The sequence below is a fragment of the Castanea sativa genome, chromosome 1, assembly GCF_040712315.1.
Source record: "Castanea sativa cultivar Marrone di Chiusa Pesio chromosome 1, ASM4071231v1".
Classification (NCBI taxonomy): Eukaryota; Viridiplantae; Streptophyta; class Magnoliopsida; order Fagales; family Fagaceae; genus Castanea; species Castanea sativa.
This window is the reverse complement of record NC_134013.1, coordinates 618386-638187: the sequence shown is the minus strand read 5'-3', so window position 1 is coordinate 638187 and position 19802 is coordinate 618386. Positions and strand designations below refer to the sequence as shown.

The 19802-nt window shown below is 34.4% G+C and overlaps 2 protein-coding genes across 4 annotated transcripts; one reads left to right on the top strand and one right to left on the bottom strand.

Annotated features, from left to right (window-relative positions):
• Positions 1 to 2864: 2864 nt before the first annotated feature.
• On the top strand, positions 2865 to 8246 carry LOC142635190 (G-type lectin S-receptor-like serine/threonine-protein kinase At4g27290). Of its 3 annotated transcripts, none has more exons than XM_075809406.1 (7): positions 2866 to 4979; positions 5105 to 5230; positions 6574 to 6734; positions 6832 to 7042; positions 7176 to 7413; positions 7489 to 7639; positions 7718 to 8246. In XM_075809406.1, exons 1-7 carry the CDS (start codon positions 3677 to 3679, stop codon positions 8006 to 8008), a joined length of 2481 nt encoding a protein of 826 aa, XP_075665521.1. In that variant the 5' UTR covers positions 2866 to 3676; the 3' UTR covers positions 8009 to 8246. The 3 variants fall into 3 exon arrangements, with proteins under 3 accessions (XP_075665599.1, XP_075665521.1, XP_075665560.1); XM_075809445.1 differs by having other exon boundaries at positions 2867 to 4979; positions 6577 to 6734; XM_075809484.1 differs by lacking the exons at positions 6574 to 6734; positions 6832 to 7042 and having other exon boundaries at positions 2865 to 4979.
• Positions 8247 to 11302: 3056 nt separating this feature from the next.
• LOC142618897 (mitochondrial carrier protein CoAc1-like) lies at positions 11303 to 17977 on the bottom strand. The gene is made up of 7 exons (XM_075791953.1): positions 16982 to 17977; positions 15117 to 15202; positions 14824 to 15031; positions 13740 to 13872; positions 13293 to 13477; positions 12216 to 12344; positions 11303 to 11725 (listed from the first exon to the last, which is right to left on the bottom strand). Exons 1-7 carry the CDS (start codon positions 17171 to 17173, stop codon positions 11624 to 11626), a joined length of 1035 nt encoding a protein of 344 aa, XP_075648068.1. The 5' UTR covers positions 17174 to 17977; the 3' UTR covers positions 11303 to 11623.
• Between the last annotated feature and the right edge of the window lie 1825 nt (positions 17978 to 19802).

Here is a 19802-nt window from a genome sequence, read left to right as displayed (position 1 = left end):
TTAACAAGGACAAAACTCAACTCTACTTTAGCTCCAACACCAACCATCATAAGCAAACAGCAATCAAGAATCAGCTTGGGGTAACCATTATTTCCCAATTTGAGAAATACCTTGGTCTCCCTTCTTTTATAGGTAGAGCAAAGAAACAAAGCTTCAGTTATATCCGTGAAAGGATTTGGCATAAAATTGAAGGTTGGAAAGAGAAACTCCTTTCTCAAGCAGACCAATAGGTATTGATCAAAGAAATGCTACAAGCAATGCCCACCTACACTATGAATTGTTTTAAACTCCCAAAAAGTCTATGCAGGGATATTGAAGCAGTAATCCGAAAATTTTGGTGGGGATATAATGGAGAGACAAGGAAAATTCACTAGATTGCGTGGAATAAAATGTGCAAACCCAAATCTAGAGGAGGCCTAGGATTTCAAGACATAGAGAATTTCAACTTAACTTTGCTGGGTAAGCAAGTATGGCAACTACTCCATAATACAAATTCTCTTCTTTACAAGGTCTTCAAAGCAAAATACTTCCCCAATGCACAATCATGGACGAAGCAGTCAATACGAAGGGCCTATTTGCATGGAAAAGCATCCTTAAGGCACGGTAGGTAATCGAATTGGTGCTGTTTGAAGGATAGGGAATGGGGAGAAAGTCCATATTAGAGGCGACAGATGGTTACCTGACCCTCACTCAAGCAAAGTTATCTCACCATAGAAAAACTTCCTTGGAAATACTCGGGTCTATGCACTCTTGAATGAAGATGGTACAAGATGGATACATGACAGGATCGAGGAGGAATTTCTGCCACATGAAGCAAGGGCTATCAGTAGCATTCCCCTGAGTGTAAGCCAAGCTACTGATTGCCTTATCTGGTCTGGCTCTAAGGACGACAACTATACGACTAAAAGTGCATATTGATTGCTTATAGAGGTAGAACAAAGGAAAAAAAACCAGGATCGTCAAACCGATCTTCTGAGGGAACCTTCTGGAAGGACTTGTGGGACTTTGACATCCCAAGCAAAATAAAACACTTTCTGTGGAGGGCAAGCAACGAGTCACTTCCAACAAAGAAAAACCTGTTTCGGCGACAAGTAACGAGAACTGCAACTTGTGATTGCTGCCACAATGGGGTAGAAGACACCATTCATGCTCTTTGGGAACGCCAAGCAGTCAAAGAAACATGGTGGGAGATTGATTATTGCCAATAGCAACTTTTGGTCCACTTTGCAAATTTTCTAGACCTCTTTATGGGAATTCTCAACGTCAAGAATGGGAACTTGGCTAAAAGATTTGCGTATATTTCTTGGAGCATATGGGCCAAAAGGAATGCTTCTCGACTGGATCTAAACTACCTGCCATATTCTAGGATTTATTCTGATGCGATGGAGCTAGTAATTGCTTGACACTTAAGATTTATTGTGAAAATGTTATGAAACATTTTTCTTTATTTATTTCTTTCAATCAAAATATTTAACTTAATACTACTATATTATTTTTAGGATTATTTTGGGAGTGCGACTATGATGTTTTCACTTCTCTCACGTAATATGGGATTTACTAATTAAATTTTTAATTAGTGGACTCTATTATCAATGAATAATGAGAGGAGGGGATATGTTTTTACTACAGGAAAAATTCTTCGTTTACATTGTATTTGTAATGTAAAATTACAATGCTGGAAGCCTGGAATTCCCAAATATGGTATTGTGGTGAAAATAAGCGCAACTAGTACTATAATTCTCCTTTTTTTGAGATAAAACTATAGTTCTCCTTAATTTCAAATCCTAGTACTCACCTTTCCAAAAAGGCGACATCTACGACTGCGAGTAATAAATACAAGAAATTTTTGCTTCACGAAAAAATTTGGAGTTTTCTAACAAGCCAGTTATTGTTTAATGGACCATTACTCAAAAGAACAACCACGTATCTGAGTCAACTAAGGTGGCAAATGGGTGGGTTTGGGTGGACATAATTAGGTTGGGTATATAAAACTCATTTGCTCATTGAAACCCATTTAACTAATTGCTTTTAACTCAACCCAACTCAACCCAATTATTATAAGTAAACCCCAACCCACCCAATTATCAAAGTTACCAAAATGACACTAAAGTACTCTAAAATTTTAAAAAATGACCAAAATACTCCCCAAATCTAAAAATTACCAAAATACCCCGAAAACCTAAAAATTATCAACATACCCCCGAAACCCAAAAAATGACCAAAATACCCCGAAGCCTAAAAATTATTAAAATACCCCCAAAACACAGAAAATGACCATAATACCCTCGAAGCCTAAAAATTACCAAAATACCTCCGAAACTTAAAAATTGACTAAAATACCCTCGAACTTAAAAATAACCAAAATACTCTAAAATCTAAAAATTACCAAAATACTCCCGAAATTCAAAAATTGACCAAAATACTCTCGAAACTTATAAAATTACCAAATTACCTCAAAAACTCAAAAATATGACCAAGTACAAGCACGCTAAGAATGTGTTTGGATAGAGATTATTGTGGCTGCGTTTTTTGAACTTGCGTTTTCTCTTTTCTTTTCTTTTTTTCGTTTCTGCAACTTAAGGGACAAAGTGCGTAGTACGCGAACTTTTTTAACAATTTTTTATTAAAAATGAGTCTCACAATACTATTCAAACATTTAAAATTTATTTTATTATGATATTTTCACTTTTCAAAAATATGTTTTATCTAAGCGGACCTTAATTTTCTTTTCTTTTTTTGGCAGGTGCATTATTTTGTTAAGAAATTCTATACCACTAAAAAATCCACACTCCAAGACAAAAACACACGCACAAAGTCAGTCAGTCAGTCAGTCACACCCACACCCCCCCACACCCACACCCACACCCACACCCTCAATTTTCCCTATCCTAATCCTAACGCTCTCTCTCATTAAGTATCTTCCCCACCACCATAACCAAAAATCAAAAACCTTCTCCTAGATTTTTTTTTTCTTTTGGTTAATGGAGCCACCGGAGGATAAACGAACGCCGTTGGATGAAGCGGAGGGGATAATCCTGCGGTGGAACTCAACCGCATCGGAGGAAGCCAGAGAGAAAATGATCTTCGATTCTGATCGGAACGAAGCTGATCGTTACTTACTAGCCGTCGATGAAATCCAACGGTCGCTATCTTCCACCACCATCAACAACGAAAGCAGCAACAGCGATGAAAGCGGTTTGAACTCGACAATTCGGATCGCCATGGCTCGGCTGGAGGACGAGTTTCGGAATATTCTGCTGAGTCACACTGCTCCTCTGGAAGCCGAGTCGATTTCGTTCAGCTCCAATCCGAGCTCGTCGACTCACTCTCACGGTCAAGTCGACGATCATGAGGACGAGGGTGAGCACGATCATATGGGTTTTTTTTTTTTTTTGGGTGGGAAGAGCTGGGTGAATTTGGTTTTTTTTTTTTTTTTTTTGGGGTTAAATAGGCGCCAAAGTTTTTAGTTAAAATTCAATTATCACTATGTCTAATCGGGTTGATGACCCTTTAATTTAACTAATAATCGGGTGGATTTAGGTTTAATTAGAGTCGGTAGGTTTGGGTTTGCCGCCCCTAGACTCAGTCAACGCATGGCCTTCCGTGATCTAGTCTTTGCTCATTATAATAGGCCTAACTTTAAAAGGTTGGCTAAGAGCTCTAACAACAGGAAGTAATGGACATCTTTGCTTTTGTGTTGTTGTTGTTGAGTTCAAGTTTGCTTCTTTTCTTCTTTGTACTGTCGGATGCTGCTGACGGCATCGCAAAATCCGAATCCCTCACAGAGGGCATGACTCTGGTCTCTAGAGATGGAAGCTTTGCCCTGGGGTTCTTTAGTCCTGGTAATTCCGGTAACCGTTACTTGGGAATATGGTACAACAATATCCCAGGTAGAACGGTTGTTTGGGTTGCAAACCGGCTCAATCCAATAAACGACTCGTCTGGCATGTTGATGGTAAACAGTTCAGGTAGTCTTGTTCTTCTCAGCCAGAATACAACAGTTGCTTGGTCGGCAAACTCAACAAAAAAGGCCTGGAATCCAATAGTCCAGCTTTTAGATTCAGGAAATCTAGTGTTAAGAGAAGAGAAGGAAGAAAACCCAGAAAAATATTTGTGGCAAAGCTTTGACTATCCTTCTGATACTTGGCTACCAGGAATGAAGCTTGGATGGGACTTAAAGATTGGTCTGGAACGGCGCTTATCTGCATGGAAGAGTCCAGATGACCCGTCTCCTGGAGAACTGAGTTGGGGGGTTGAACTTCATAATCGCCCTGAAATAGTCTTAAAGAAAGGCACCAAGAAGTTCTTACGAACCGGACCATGGAATGGCCTTGGTTTCAGTGGTGTACCAGGCTTGGACGACAATCAGGTTTACACCTACGATTTTGTCATCAACAGCGATGAGGTATACTTGATATTCCACCTGATTAAAAAATCTGTAATCTCAAGAGCTGTTTTGAACGAAAATACGTCCTCATATGAGCGCTGCATATGGGTCGAAGCAGATAAAAAATGGACCACATACATTTCTTCACCAAAAGACAAATGTGACACCTATAACTTATGTGGTCCTTATGGAAATTGTATCATTGGTAAGTTACCTATCTGTCAATGTGTAGAAGGATTCAAGCATAAGTCACCAGATACATGGAACCCAGATGAGTGGTCTAAGGGATGTGTACGCATTACCCAATTGAGCTGCGAGGATAAAGATAAAATTGGGTTTGCTAAATTTGTTGGGCTCAAAATGCCAGATACCACGTATTCTTGGGTGAACGGCAGTATGAATCTTAACGAATGCAGAGTCAGATGTTTGAACAACTGTTCCTGTACGGCTTATGCAAACTCAGATATTAAAAATGGAGGAAGTGGCTGCGCCATGTGGTTTGGGGATCTAATTGATATAAGACAGGCTGCAGCTAGTGGGCAGTATCCTTCTATGCAGGATATATATATTCGAATGCCTGCTTCTGAGCAAGGTAATAGGCCTACGGTCTTTATTGCTCTTTAATATATATTTTTACATGCCATTGAAGCTATAATCTTTGTTGTTTCCATCTATTTTATTGCATTACTAAAATATTTTTGCTTTTCTTCTGCAAAGTCAATCAAAAAGAGGAGAAAGACAAGCATAAGACGAAGCTTATAGTGATAGTTGTGGTTTCAATTGCGGTCGTTTTTGGGGTGCTCTTGATTCTCTACTGCATTAGCAAAAGGTCAAACTTCAGAGGTAATATTTCTTTCTCCGACCCACTTTGGAAAAGATATTTCAAGATTGTTTAATTAAACTTCTAGAAACGTACAAAGCAGCTAATAAGATGTTGAACAAGAAAAGTTGTGAGTTTAGCCATTTGATCTTAAGAAAAATAATGTTAAGGAATAAAATTTGCAAAATAATGGTAACGTTAAAATATGTTGTAGCCTTAAGCGGGGGGACCAATAGGTTGACTTAAGCTGCTAAATATAGATGGGCTGAAATTTGCTCAAAAAAAAAAAAAAAAAAAAAAAAGATGGGCTGAAATGGCCCATTGAACGAGAATCACAAAAAAAATCTAAATCTTTGTTTTGATTAGAATAACAACCGTATATGTAAGCACCAATTTATACTATCTTATGCAAGATTTCCTGTAAAGTTGGAAAGGTAGAAACTAGCACAACACTTGTCGTGAAAAAACCATGCCTTTCATCCATGAGCTTTCTTGAGAGAATCCTAGTAGTTTTATAAAATTTTGTGATCCAAAGTTCAAAACCACATAGCATTTCTTCTAGTGAGTTGACTGTAGATCAAATATTCAAGGAGGTACCTTAATTGGAGTGCACCAAAGGTTCTAGTTAATTTACACAGACCTGCCATTCATGAAGGAATCGAAGGAATCCATATAGGAAGAAGCTCAAAGTTTTAAAGCTATTGTGAGTCGCAGAAGTTATCTATTGGGAAATTAAAGCCACGTGCAATTTTTTTTTTTTTTTCAAGACTGTAAAACACATCCTTTTCTAGTTGATTGCCTTTGTGGGAGTAGTTTACACATATAGTCCTAATTCTCAACCAAAAAAAAAAAAAAAAAAGTCCTTTTTCCTTTAGAGAGTTCTCCATAGGTTTTTGCACTTCAGAATCATATTACAAGTCTGTTTGAAAATAACTTATTTAACTGAAATTGAAAACTTTTTTTTAAAAGTATTGTAAATAAAGTTAAAAAGTAGTTGAAATAGTACAGTAAAACTCATGAATAGTATCAAACAATACAATCGGACCCATAAATAATATCAAAAATAAGCTAAATGGTAGCAAAAATAAGTCAAATAATAATAAATAAATAAAAGATTTTTTAAGCCAATGTCAAACACAACCTACTTGTCTTATGCGTTTATAGTTTTATTTTATTTTATTTTGCTTTATATCTTGGTCACTTATTGTATTTTGATTATTGATATTGATATTTTGGATCACCAAATTTAGAAGATTTGAAATCAAATAATAATTCTGTTGTGTAATTAAATAGTGGGTCTAAACCAAATTTAACAATCCCCTATTCTTATTTCTTATGTATAATGTGAAGCCCATCATGATCTTAGCAGAGAAATTGGAGAATAATGTGATAATAGACCAGAACGTTGAAGGCCAAAGTGAAGACATGGAGGTCACATTCTTCACCCTAGCTACCCTAGCCACTGCCACTGACAACTTTTCAAGTAATAGCAAGCTTGGTGAAGGTGGCTTTGGACTTGTATATAAGGTAACTTTGCAGCATGCTTTTATAAAGATCACAAAAAAGCAATTCTTACCATACTCAACGTCAATAAAAGAAACTACTTGCATATTTGAAATTTCAGGGTACACTAGTGGATGGAAAAGAAATTGCTGTGAAAAGACTTTCACGGAGTTCTGGGCAAGGATTGAAAGAGTTTAAAAATGAAGTTATACTAATCGCCAAATTGCAGCATCGAAATCTTGTTAGGCTTTTGGGCTATTGCATTGAAGGAGATGAGAAAATCCTAATCTATGAATATATGCCCAATGGAAGCTTGGATTCCTTCATTTTTGGTTTGAACTTCTCTAAAACAAATAATTTTTACCAAACTCCATGAAAGTTTTCATTGTTATTTGAAGAAATACCAATTTCTTGTTTCATTATTCATGTTGAACTTAGTATTAACATAAATGATAAACTTTTCAGATCAAACAAGAGCTAAAGTTTTGGGTTGGTCTATGCGCTTTAACATTATCCATGGGATTGCGCGAGGGCTTCTCTATCTTCACGAAGATTCTAGACTGAGGATTATACATAGAGACCTCAAAGCAAGCAATGTTTTACTTGATAATAAGATGATTCCAAAAATTTCTGACTTCGGTATGGCTAGAAGTGTTGGTGGAGATCAGACTGAAGGAAACACAAGACGAGTGGTTGGAACATAGTACGTATTCTCAACATGTTTTATTGTTGACATTTTTTTAATCAAATATTTTAATGCTTAATGATGTTTTTGCAGTGGCTATATGGCACCTGAATATGCAATTAATGGTATATTTTCAGTAAAATCTGATGTTTTTAGTTTTGGAATATCGTTGTTGGAGATAATAAGTGGAAAGAAAAATCGAGGCTGGTCCCATCCAGATCATAATCTAAACCTTGTTGAACATGTGAGTTCTCAACAAATTTCATCCTCTATCTTACATATAGTGATACAAATAATGATTGAGAATTTGTAAATATTTTAGGCATGGAAATTATGGAAAGAAGGTAGGCCTTTAGAACTGATTGATACTTGCTTAGAGGACTCTGGCATCCAATCGAAGATTAAACGTTGCCTCCATATTAGTTTCTTATGTTTGCAACATCATGACGATCGGCCAAATATGTCATCTGTGGTTATGCTGTTGCACAGTGAGGCTCCATTACCTGAACCCAAAGAGGTAGGTTTCTTTGTAGGAAAAAAATCACCTTCGTTAAGCAAGAACCAGCCATCCTCAGTCAATGAAATTACTATTACCGTGTTAGAGGCTCGATAGTCAAGCATCATATCAATTGCATTGTGTAACATATCTTATGATTGATATTTTGCATCTAGACATTTAGTAAATTATACACACTTGTATTCTCCACGTATGTGATATCAGTCTTATTTGAACTTTAAAGGTTTATAATGGCTTCTACAATACTATGTAGGTTTGAGTTTGGGCCAAAAGTTGCTCAAAAACAACTAACTTTTAATATGCTTAAATATGAGAATTTGATGATCTTTTTCCTTATGTTTCCCACTATAATGAATTTCTATGTGAAAATTGTTTCATTGGTAAGTAGACATCCAAAATTTTAAAATGGACATAGATTTGATACAATTTGGATTTGAAATGAATGAGATGTAGTTGTTTGAAAATGGCACACTTAATATTGAATCTGAGAATGTAGGTTGAGTAAAAAGAATCATCTGTAAACACCTCATTTTGTACTAGTTAATAATCTTTAGTTCTCGGCTCCAATGATGATCTCAATATATCAACAAAGGTTAATTGTAGTTATCTTGATAGTTTGGAAGTAATTCCAACTAAAAAGTGGTCCAAATTGCTTTGAAAACAATACTAAAGAATGCATAATGTATTCTTGAATACGATAATCAAACCAAGCCTCGTAATTAGATAACTCATCCCAAAGTTTTTTAAGCCTAGTAAAGTAAGCACTCAAAATGGACTAATTTTGAGCAAGAAATGAGATTGCCTTCTAAATTTGAAAGATTCAAGGTGCATTCCTTTGTGCAAACCTCTCTTGAAGATCCAGCATGCGTTTGGATAAGAATGAAAAATTAAAATTATTTTACTATTCAGTTTATTTTTGCTACTATTTATGGACCTCACTGCACTTTTTGGTACTATTCATGGGTCCTACTATACTATTTCAACTAACTTTTACATTTATCTACTGTACTTTCAGTAAAAAGTTTTCAGTTTCAGCAAAATAAGTGATATCTAAACAAAGCCCCCCAACCGAACATCTCAAGCTGTCTATGTGTAAATATTCACACCGAAAACTACGTCTTTAGAAGTAGAATTGAGAATCCACAAGAGCACCATTGTGTTGCATCTTATCAAACGACTGAAATTTGGACCGTATTCATAGGTATATTGTGCCATTGACAAAACCAATTTTAGTCTTGGCTGTGAGAGCCTTGATCATTAAGCGAGACCAGGTTTGATAGTTTTTTACAATGAGTAATTGGCTAACAAGAACTGTTTGTAATTGTAGGAGTGGTAATAGAATCAGAAGTTGTTGAAGCTTCAACCATGGAAATGAATTAGGAAGATGAAAAGGAATTTTGAGAGTGAAATTCACAATCTTTAATGAAAAAAGATCTAAATAATTACATGTGCTGCTCTCTTTATAAATACAGATACGGAGCCTATCAACAAACCAACTAACAAGCCTAACATAATGAAATCTAACTAACTAATTTTAGTTACAACTAATTAATTTATGACATGCATGCAAAACTAATTACAACGCTAATTGCATCACGTGAATGACATGTGAGCAAATAATGGTAAAATGATTGTGGTTGTAGGCCTGTACTCTGAACAACTGTAGCCTTGTTATTGATGGTGAAAATATATTAAATCAAAATATGCATAGGATATGAGAGTTGAGACCCATAAGCCAGGGTGTCAACAGTCAACCACTTTTTGTGCAATGATAGTACTAAGACGTGATTTCACTAGCATAAAATTATTACTTCATTTTCTCTTTAAATGTAAAAAGTGTAACAACCCTTTATTCAAAAATTAGTCGTAAACCCACATGATATTTGTAAGTTAAATAGTGCATGTATTTTTAAAAATATTTTATATTTTTATAAGTTTTATATAATGGAACACATTTGCATTCAACAACAATACATATATATAATATAATTTAATAAAAAGATTTAAATGGATTAATTTAAGGTTTAATTAGTCCAAATGGATCAAAGTGGACCAAATTGGACTGAAGTGGACTGAATAGGACCGAATTGAAGTAAAGTGGACTTAATTGGACCGAATTATACTGATGTGTACAAAATCGGACCTAATTGGACTGAATGGGACTAAAGTGGACCGAAATGTACTGAAGTGGATAGAATGAGGTTCAAGTACACCGAATAGGACCAAAATAGACCGAATTATACTGAAGTGGATAGAATGAACAGAATTGGATGGAATGGGACCGAAATAGACTAAATGAACAAAAGTGGACCGAATGGGACCGAACTATACTGAATGGATCAAAATAACCGAATGGGACCGAACTATATTGAATGGATCAAAATGTTATGTTGATTGAATGGATCAAAATGTTATGTTGATGTGGCTTAATAGGAGTATAACGGCAATAAATACTATACTTCGGCTTATAGATATTATATAGATATAGATATCAATATGGATTTTAGAGACCATTAACTTCTTATGTTGCCACTTTTGAATAACACAAATGTAACACCCTCTAATACAAATTTTAAGAAAAAAAACATTTCTACTTCATGACTCATACCTCCTCAGAGTCTATCCAATTGTCCAATCATATATCACATTCTTAAGCTTAGTAGAAGGATAACCATGCACAAGTATATATTTTAAGCCACTAAACCAATGTTTATGTGTTGAGTTTCTCGCAAGTGTATTATCTTGTGGCGCAAAGGAAAAATGTCTTGTCATTAAATTTGAAAATCATACGATGGGTTAAATGTATCAATTTTGAGAATATACAAGTCATAGAATATATATATATATATATATATCACTTCATCAAATTTAATTAAAGTTTACCATACTGACTAACGTATCTAAGCTGAAGGGAGCTAAACACAAGTGTCACAAACCAAACCAAAAAGTATCTATGTATCTAAGAGCAAAATATGACAATTGAAACTATCCAAATAACAAATTATGAGACGGCAAATCTTCAAAATTGCCGGTGTCCCAAATATAACAGGCTGCCTTTGAGCTAGTCACAATCAATCCCAAGTTGTCAAGTTGTTTCACAGTTTCCCAATTCATCATATCAATTATAAATATCAAAGTTTGTGTATCCTATTAGCAGTATATGATTTTGAATTCTCTCTATATTCATCTTGTGACCCAAAAAATTTCTTACCAAAAATAAGGTTTAAACCAAACAACATTTTTTTTTTTTTTTAGAATACTAAGTATTTTAACACACATATAGAGAATAAAGAGGTCTTAAAAAAACTGACAATGGTGTATATTCAAAAAGACTTAACTCTTAAATACACAGCAAAGTCTTAAAACCAACCAACATTAATTCAATAACAATTGGGAAAAAAAAATAACTTTTTCCTGCCATATGATTAAACAACTTTAAAAAGGACAAATTTTTACATATAAAATTATTTCTCTCCAATAAAACAAGCACACTGCTTTGAATATAAATAGAATCTCAACAGACTTAAGACTCCCAAGTTTACAGCTTGGACCCACCTAGTTCACCATATCTTACTAATCATTAACTGAGACAATCATAGAGTATTATTTTGAGGACACCTTTGTTGATTACTTGCATCTATAGATCGTTCGTCATTCTGCATTTCACAGCCAATGTAACTAAGTTGCATTTATGGTCTTATTCCAAAGGAATTAGGCAGCAGATATTGATTGAGTCTTCTGTCGAGGTGGGATGCGGAGCCAAAACTTCATCATGTCGTACGCAGTGAAACCAATGGCCACAGAAGGAACAATCTAAGAACATAATATAATCATTGTTAGCAAGACACTTGTGCTTCAAGAGACCAATCACACAAACAAGGTCATCCTTAATAACTTTGTATTCTCTTCTTAACAGCTTAAGTGGTCTATGAACTTGTACTCCACACCATATAAAAATTGGTCTAAGCAATCAGAGCCTAAAATTCTTCTTTGAAGCATCAATGATAGATACATCATAGACAGACAAACCTACTTCATTGAACTATAAGAAAAAGAACTACTCTCTGCACATGCATGTTTTTAGTAAGAAATATATTTAGTGAGAACATAACACCGCATTGTTGCAGTGCTTCAAGAAGATCAATTAATATATGCTAATGCACAATCTGACCAACATGAAATCCTAGAAAGCTAGCCACAGAAAAATGCAGCAATTACAAAAGAATTCAACTAAAAGACAAAATCTTGAAAGGCATCAATCTGAAATCCAGACAGCATGTATAAAGTAACTATCAACAATTACCTTTATATAGTTAATGCTTAGACCTGCAAACAGTTGTCTCCATCCTTGATTACGAACAATAGTAGTAAGACCTTCCCATGTGTTTCTATATCTGGCACTTCCTTGGAATGAAGGTTGCAAATTTTCAACCTGCAATTGCACCCCACAAGTAATGTAAAATATCAGCTCCATGTAATTCATGTTATAGTATCAACTTGATTTAGCAATTACAATGGCATCAATGTTTCAAGAATGTCAAGCCAATGGACCGCAAAAGCTTTCTGCAAGTTATTTCTTTGCTTGTTGTGTTTGAGCTCAAGCCAATCCTTGGTAAGTAAACTTGAGATGCATTATTAATTTTAAATATACCCATCTACAGCCTGAGGTCAATATAGCAACTACATTGTATCTTGTTCAGTAATTAGTTTTAATCCTTACAATCTTAAAAAAGTTCAAGTCTGGCAGTCCAATTTCTTTATGTATCAGGAATAATTTCATAATTTTGATAGCTATTGCATGTAGTTGACCTCAAGAATTTTCAGTAAATCTCAATCATTGGTTCACTACCTGTAAAATGATTTGGAAAACCTGTACAAAACTGATTAGTTTACTATTTCACCATCATGCAATTCCTAAGAGATTAGCAAACCACCCTTGCTGGTCATTCTAAACTAAGAAAATCTGGATACAGCATGAGTCAAAAGATTCAGTTAAAGGGTCAAATCTAGGCATCTACCCCAGCTTTGATATGTTGCTTACAATCAAATTTATATTTAGCTAATGTCAATGAGTAAAACCAGACCGAGGGAGATAGCATACGTATACAATTATTAATAAAACAGCAACCCTGGCCTGTTCACCATGTGGCTTGCTATAAAAAAAAAGCGTCTTCTGACAGAAACCCTAAAGTTTTTCACCAGCTTAACTACCATGAGCTCAGAACATGGTTCACAGAGACATTAATAGCTATATTACCCTCATGGCTTCCCCTTGCATCAACTTTTGCTTGCCCCAGAAAATACTTCTGGTGTTTAGTCAGTTAAAGAAAAAGCAGATCCCTTGCTACCAACAGTGTAAAAGGATTGTAATAGGCAATACCTGCATCTGCCTCCTGACAACATCTAACGGGTATGTGAAGGTCTGCCCAAATAACCCAGCAAGAGCTCCACAGGAGAGACGCATCATAATGGACGTTTGATGCTCTTCAGGAACACGCCTCTTGAGTTCCTCATATATGTAGAACTTTAAACCAGCATAAGGAAGGATTCCAGTGAGTGTTGGGCCTGCTCAAACAAAGGAAGCTTTTAATGAATATTAACCACCCAATATTTTATATCACATGGGGAAAGAGAGGAAAAATGACAAACAACTTTGACAAGGATAGTTATAGCTATAAAATGGGGGGGAAAAAAAGGCGATCGCCCCCACCCTCAAACCCCCCCCCCCCCCAAAAAAAAAAAACCCTTTCAATACTCATAAATGCCATGTAATGGGGGGCTTACCACATTGAAAAGTAATGAACACAACAATGTAGCACATACATACCTACACCGCGATAAAGTCCACGGACACCTCCTTCCTTGTAAACGCTTCTAAGTACGTCTTTTATGCCATTATATGCAGGTTGAGCATGATTGCTTTTCATACCATAATTAAAACTTCCTCTAGTGTCAGTAACCTACAAAACCATAAAGATTAAATACAAAAGTAAAAAGGCATCAAATAATCACAATTTTAACTATGGAACAATCAACCAGAAGATGAAAAAGAACCAGAAAACTCCACATAAAATTCCCTAACAGCTTAACATAGTTAAATAGTCATCTAAACACTGAACTACTATGCATTTACACCCAAATTATCTGCGAGTACACCATCAAAGGTAAGACAAGCAGATCATAATAAGTTATGAGAAACATCTTGATATAGAGCCTCACATAGTTTGTCACTTCCCTAAACCAAAAAAATTTATGTATTTGTTGTTTTTTTTTTTTTTCGAATAAATATTATTACTTTTTTTTTTTAAAAAAATCTATGAATCAAATCCTTCACATAACATGTTTGAAATATATAGAAAGCAGACAAAATATAGCACAAGAAAATTATTATGCAAGATATTCAAAATAACTTTCAGAAACATTACAACATTTTTTTTCTTGGGACATAGTCACCAGTTTGGAGAAATCTCCTACAATCCATTATGTGGTGATTCTTAAAACCATCCACGTGTATTAAATCACGTGACTCATTAAATAGGTCAAGTGACTAAAACTACATGTGGATGGTCTTTTGAATTGCCACGTAGTGCGCTAGAGGAATTTTCCATCAAACTAATTTGGAGGTAAACTCCATGTATTGGCACATATAAAAACAAATTAGATGAATATTTAAGACTCGTCTTTTAAACAAATGGGGAGGAAAGCATAAGAAATTAGATAACAACTCACAAAGATAAATATTTCATAGCACTAACTATAATCCTAAACAAGAAACATATCAGTTTTTTGATAAGTAAACAAGAAACATCAGTTAATTTACATTTAATGACTACAAATTCCACTATGCCATAGATACTCCACCTCATTCAGATAAGACCATATGTTTCATCATTATTATGCAAGATATATACCTGATAAGCAAGTTTAGTACGAGCCAGATCTAAAGGATATGTGCATAGAACTGCAGTTCCTCCAGCCGCTGAACCAGCTAGAAGATCAATAAGGGGCCCCGTTCCTAAGGCAGAACAGTTGTTCAGGATCCAACACCGATACTGTTCATAAGTCATGAAATGCAGGGCTGCATAAGGAATGATTCGAATGACGCTTGCTCCATTTCCTCTAAAAATACATACAAGTATAAGCTAGAATACGTTATTGTGGGATAGATATAATAAATTATTGAATTTAATGAGTGTGAACTTACTTATAGAATCCTTGAAAACCTTCATGCTTCAGTAACTTCTTCAAAGATTGAAACACCCCAAGAGAATGGAAACCCTCTGTTCTGGTCTGTAAATATCCCCACACAGAAAAAACAGAAAAAGACAGTTAAGAAATTCTGGAAAAAAAAAATTATGAATTTTAAATAATAAAAAAAAAAAGTATAAAGCACCAGATTTTAGTTTTTAATGATAAATCCAGGATTCAAGCTTCAAAACAAGCTTTAATACTTATTATAACATACTTAAATTAATCATAGTATGTAAAAATATTCACTTTATGTATCAATTTTGTGTGAGTAATCACTTTTAACAAAATTCTAATCATACTCAAACTACAATCAAACTGCAACTCCTAATCAATCCTCCTTATTAGATACTGCGTTGAAAAACACCTGCAGAAGTGTATAGAAAGAAAATACCGAAAGGGACATTTACAGCTTACTATGTAAAAAATCTAAAAGATTGAGATAAGTAGAGAAAGAACCATCAAGTGAAGCAAACACATTTTATAGGAAGGGAGATTAACCTCGTCAAGAGGAGCCAAACTCCCATTAATAGCACAACTTCTCTGAGTCCAAATAGTCCTCAATCAAATTACTCCAAATATGATAAAATAACTCACCTATTAGTTGCTTTCCCTTTTGAGCCATACAAAGCCCTCCCAATACTTGGGGACAACCATACATATGGTTTTTCCCATCCTACATTTAGATTTAAGCCTATTGTGAGCTTATGCTATGATAGCCTGTTGTATTGCAAGATCAACAAACTTTCTATCGTACCTTCCGTCCTTCTCACATCTTTAAACTAAATCAATTACCTTATCCCTTCTTACCTAATTCATTAATTCATTGCCATTACGGGTAGGCAAAAATATCAATCAACTTGCCGACTTCCTTACCTATGCTTTTAAAGCTACCCTGTTTGTTAACCTTCTGAACTTTCAAGATTGTACATCATCCATGGTCCTATTGTTTATTATTATTATTATTATTATTATTATTATTATTATTTCCTTAAATAAACCAAATTCCAAATGATACCCATATAGTTTATATCTCCAAAATCAGACACAAATATTGTTACAATCATAACAAGATTCCAAACTACAAGCAAAACTGTTCATCCTGTCAAATGATCATACATATATGGCATTGCTTTCTCTATTATTTATACACATTACTTCTCCCAAACTTTTTCATTTATTTGTTTATTTTGATATTGATAAGTTACAAACACATCCAATGGGTTTTGAACCTTGACCTGATCCTCTATCCATTCTCAGAGGAGGAAGTGTGATTGAGCCAGAGCTCATTGGCCACAGCTTCTCCCACTTTCCAAATATATTCTTCAACTTTTTATTCTTTCCACATTATTCCATGCCTAATAATTTCAAAACCCTATATTAATAACTATACTTAATCCCACCCCAAGGCCCCCAACCACTTGATAAAAACTCTATCCAAAATAACTATAATGGTTACCTTTTCACATACCCCCAACCATCCACATTCTAAATAACATCATCCGAATTTTGGTGTAGCTTAAGTTGCATTCTCCATAGTTTTTGTTAAAGTTAACTTAATGGTAATATTTTTGGTGCCAATCAGCTTTAGCTCAAACGGCACCTCCTCCCCTTGTAAGAAGCAAGGTGGAAGATGAGGTTATAGGTTCAATACCCAAGTGCATGGCGTGTTTAGGGGTCCAAAATTCATGGGGTGCATGTGAGCATATCTATAAGATACAGCAAGTCATGTAGAACCATTATATCTAATTATATTCATTAAAAAAAATGAAAAGATTTCGAGAAAGGGAATCTTTTTTTTTTTTTTTTTGTACGCTTTACCTGCAAGAGTATTTTGATCCGTTCCAGGGGTGCAACAGTAGTCTTAGCGAATGCACCAGCAGCACCTCCAGCAATAAGCTCCTTGACATAAATAGGAATACCATCAAGGTAAGACACCTCTCTTTGAGCTGATGAACCATCAACTAGCCCTGCCACATTTGAAGACAACACCGACCCTTGCGAAGAATCCATCCCAAATCACTCAAAAAAACAATTTCACTACCAAAAAACTCCGTAAATTTGACAAATTCTGCTTAGCCACCCTGCAGCTTAAAGACCTCCCTATCCCATCTATCTCTAGGAACGCAAAATGAAAAGGCCTTTTGTTCAATGGGCAGGTAAAATGGCCTGAGAGCACCCAGAAACCAGGTGGGCACGTTCACAAGCCGATCCTTCTTCCCAATGACAATATGATACATCAACATGCACACAGAACCTGGCTTAGGCAGATCAAATATCCAAAACCCTTCCTTCAATTACAACAACCATAACCAACTTAACGTTTTATCACTGTCAATCAGATATTTCACCCAAACAACAAAGACCCAGATCAAATATCAGCAACCCCTTTCGATTAAAACAACAATCCCACCAATTTAAAGCAAATTCATCAACACCCTTTTGAAAAAAAAAAACCCTGAGATTATTGCAGATTTTGATCCGAATCTCCACAAGTCTGAGCAAATACTTGACAACCCTTCAATCTAAGGAATACCCAGTTGAATCTAGGACCAAATGATCGATCCCCACATAAAAAGTAATGAAATTTATTGAGGAATTGGATCGGATATGGAGGAGAACCTATCAAAGATGGAAGCTTTTTGTTGTAGGAGAACAGGTATGCGAATATGAAGATGAAGAGAAGGTACCTGTTCTCCTTCGGCGTTGGAAGGAGGAGGTTTCCTTGAGGTTTCTTTCTCAACGAAATTTGTTGGGTCTTTTTCTATTTTTCTGTGTCTTTCGGTTTGAACGCGAATTCAATTCAAAATGGGGTTTTTCTTTGTGGAACCGTGATAGAGTACAACTCTGGTTTATTGACTATGGTGGACCATCACCCTTTAAAAATAAAATAAAATAAAAAAGCTAAAATGCAATTTAGGCTGATTTGGCCACTTCAGTTAATGAGATCTGGATGTTTTTCCCACTCAAAAAAAAAAAAAAATATATATATATATATATATATATTTGAATTTTTATGTTTTGAAATTTTGGAATTTGAATTTTATTTCATAAAGTTTTATTTTGCTTGCATTAGTAATTTTTCTGTCACATCAGTTTGACATGCTTGTTTTGTTTGACCAATAAAATGTTGTTATATTATTTTTGCAATATATAAAATTAAAAATGATATGACATAATAAAAATGACGTGACATTATTTTATTAGATGAATTAAACACGTGTAATAAACTTATATGACGCTTAATGAAAAATATGAACGAAGGAGTTGCTGATGCAGAAGAAATAAAATTTTTATTTAAGGGTAAATTCTAAACTCTGAAATTTTAAGATATTACAATCTAAACACCTCAAAATTTTAGAAGTATAATTTACAATTTAGCCCAAAAAAAATATTACATATAGGTATAGTATAATCTAAAACCTATATCTGAGTAAGTTGGATTGAACTCATGTAGATGATACCATATTTTATTATTATTGGAGGTGTCATCATTTGGTGTAATTGGATAATGGACCCAATCCAAGTGCTTAGACTATATAGTATATAATGATTGATTTTTTAATATTATATCAAAACATGAATTAAACCTGGACGATGGCTTGTATTCCTCATTCTAAGCATACCATTAAGAATCTCATAAAGTTTTATAGAGACAATACATCTTTTTTCTTTCCGATTTTTTTTAGGTATAGGATTCGATGCTAGACAATGACTTGATATTTGATTTTCTAAGCATAAAGCATGCTAAGTTCTATACTTCTATTTGATTAAGAAATAAATGCTTTTTTAAGACAGGAATTAAATTCAAAATGATGGCTCAATATTTGATTTTCTATTTGTTTAAGAATATGGTCAAGATTATGGATGTAAGACATCATATGCCAAAACATTGTTTATTTAGTATTTTTTTTTATGTAGCCATGATTTGATTTTGTAAGCATATGCTAAGTTCTATTTGATTAAGAATCTTGTAAAGATTTATAGAACCTTGCTTTTTATTTATTCTTGGAAATTCCATAAAACTATTCGTCATAATATTTTTATATAGTATAAGATAAATGAAATACTTCATATATTTTAATTTTATTTAAAAATACCCAATAATATGAATACGTACACAAAATTTAAAATATAAGTGAGTTAAAGAACGAAAAAGCAATTAACTTTTCGAAGTAAACTTTAAATATTGAACCTTATCTTATCCGTTTCTCTCCTCTTCATTATTTTTTCAATCTTCACCGATTAAAATCTTAGTAGGTTTCCACCACACATTTTAATATATTGCAAGTTAGCCTTAGCCATGCCATTCCCAACTACTTCTGAGCTTTTTCAAAAGTAAACTTTAAGATACTGTAGAATCTAGTGCCCTCCTCCTCATCTTCCTCCTCCTCCTTTTTCTGTAGAAATATTCTATATTATTTATCCAAAAATTGATTACCGACTCCAGCTACTAATTTTTGTTATGTCACATGTGATGCGTGTGGCTTCTTCCTTCTTTCAACTTTTAACGAGTCGCCATTAAACAAGTTACATTTTTTTTAAATAATTTTAAGTAATATTACATTATTTAATATTTTTTTATTTGATGTATATTTTGAAAAATATATTGTTGGTTTACCTTATTTTTCGTATATTTTTT

Bases quoted from the DNA above. Each gene is read 5' to 3' on its own strand.
- LOC142635190 (XM_075809406.1), top strand. From the start codon at position 3,677: ATGGACATCTTTGCTTTTGTGTTGTTGTTGTTGAGTTCAAGTTTGCTT. The intron at 7,414-7,488 runs GTACGTATTCTC...ATGTTTTTGCAG, and splicing joins AGACGAGTGGTTGGAACATA to TGGCTATATGGCACCTGAAT. The intron at 7,640-7,717 runs GTGAGTTCTCAA...TAAATATTTTAG, and splicing joins ATCTAAACCTTGTTGAACAT to GCATGGAAATTATGGAAAGA.
- LOC142618897 (XM_075791953.1), bottom strand. From the start codon at position 17,173: ATGGATTCTTCGCAAGGGTCGGTGTTGTCTTCAAATGTGGCAGGGCTA. The intron at 15,032-15,116 runs GTAAGTTCACAC...ATGTATTTTTAG, and splicing joins GGTTTTCAAGGATTCTATAA to AGGAAATGGAGCAAGCGTCA. The intron at 12,345-13,292 runs GTATTGCCTATT...GTGCAATTGCAG, and splicing joins TTGTCAGGAGGCAGATGCAG to GTTGAAAATTTGCAACCTTC.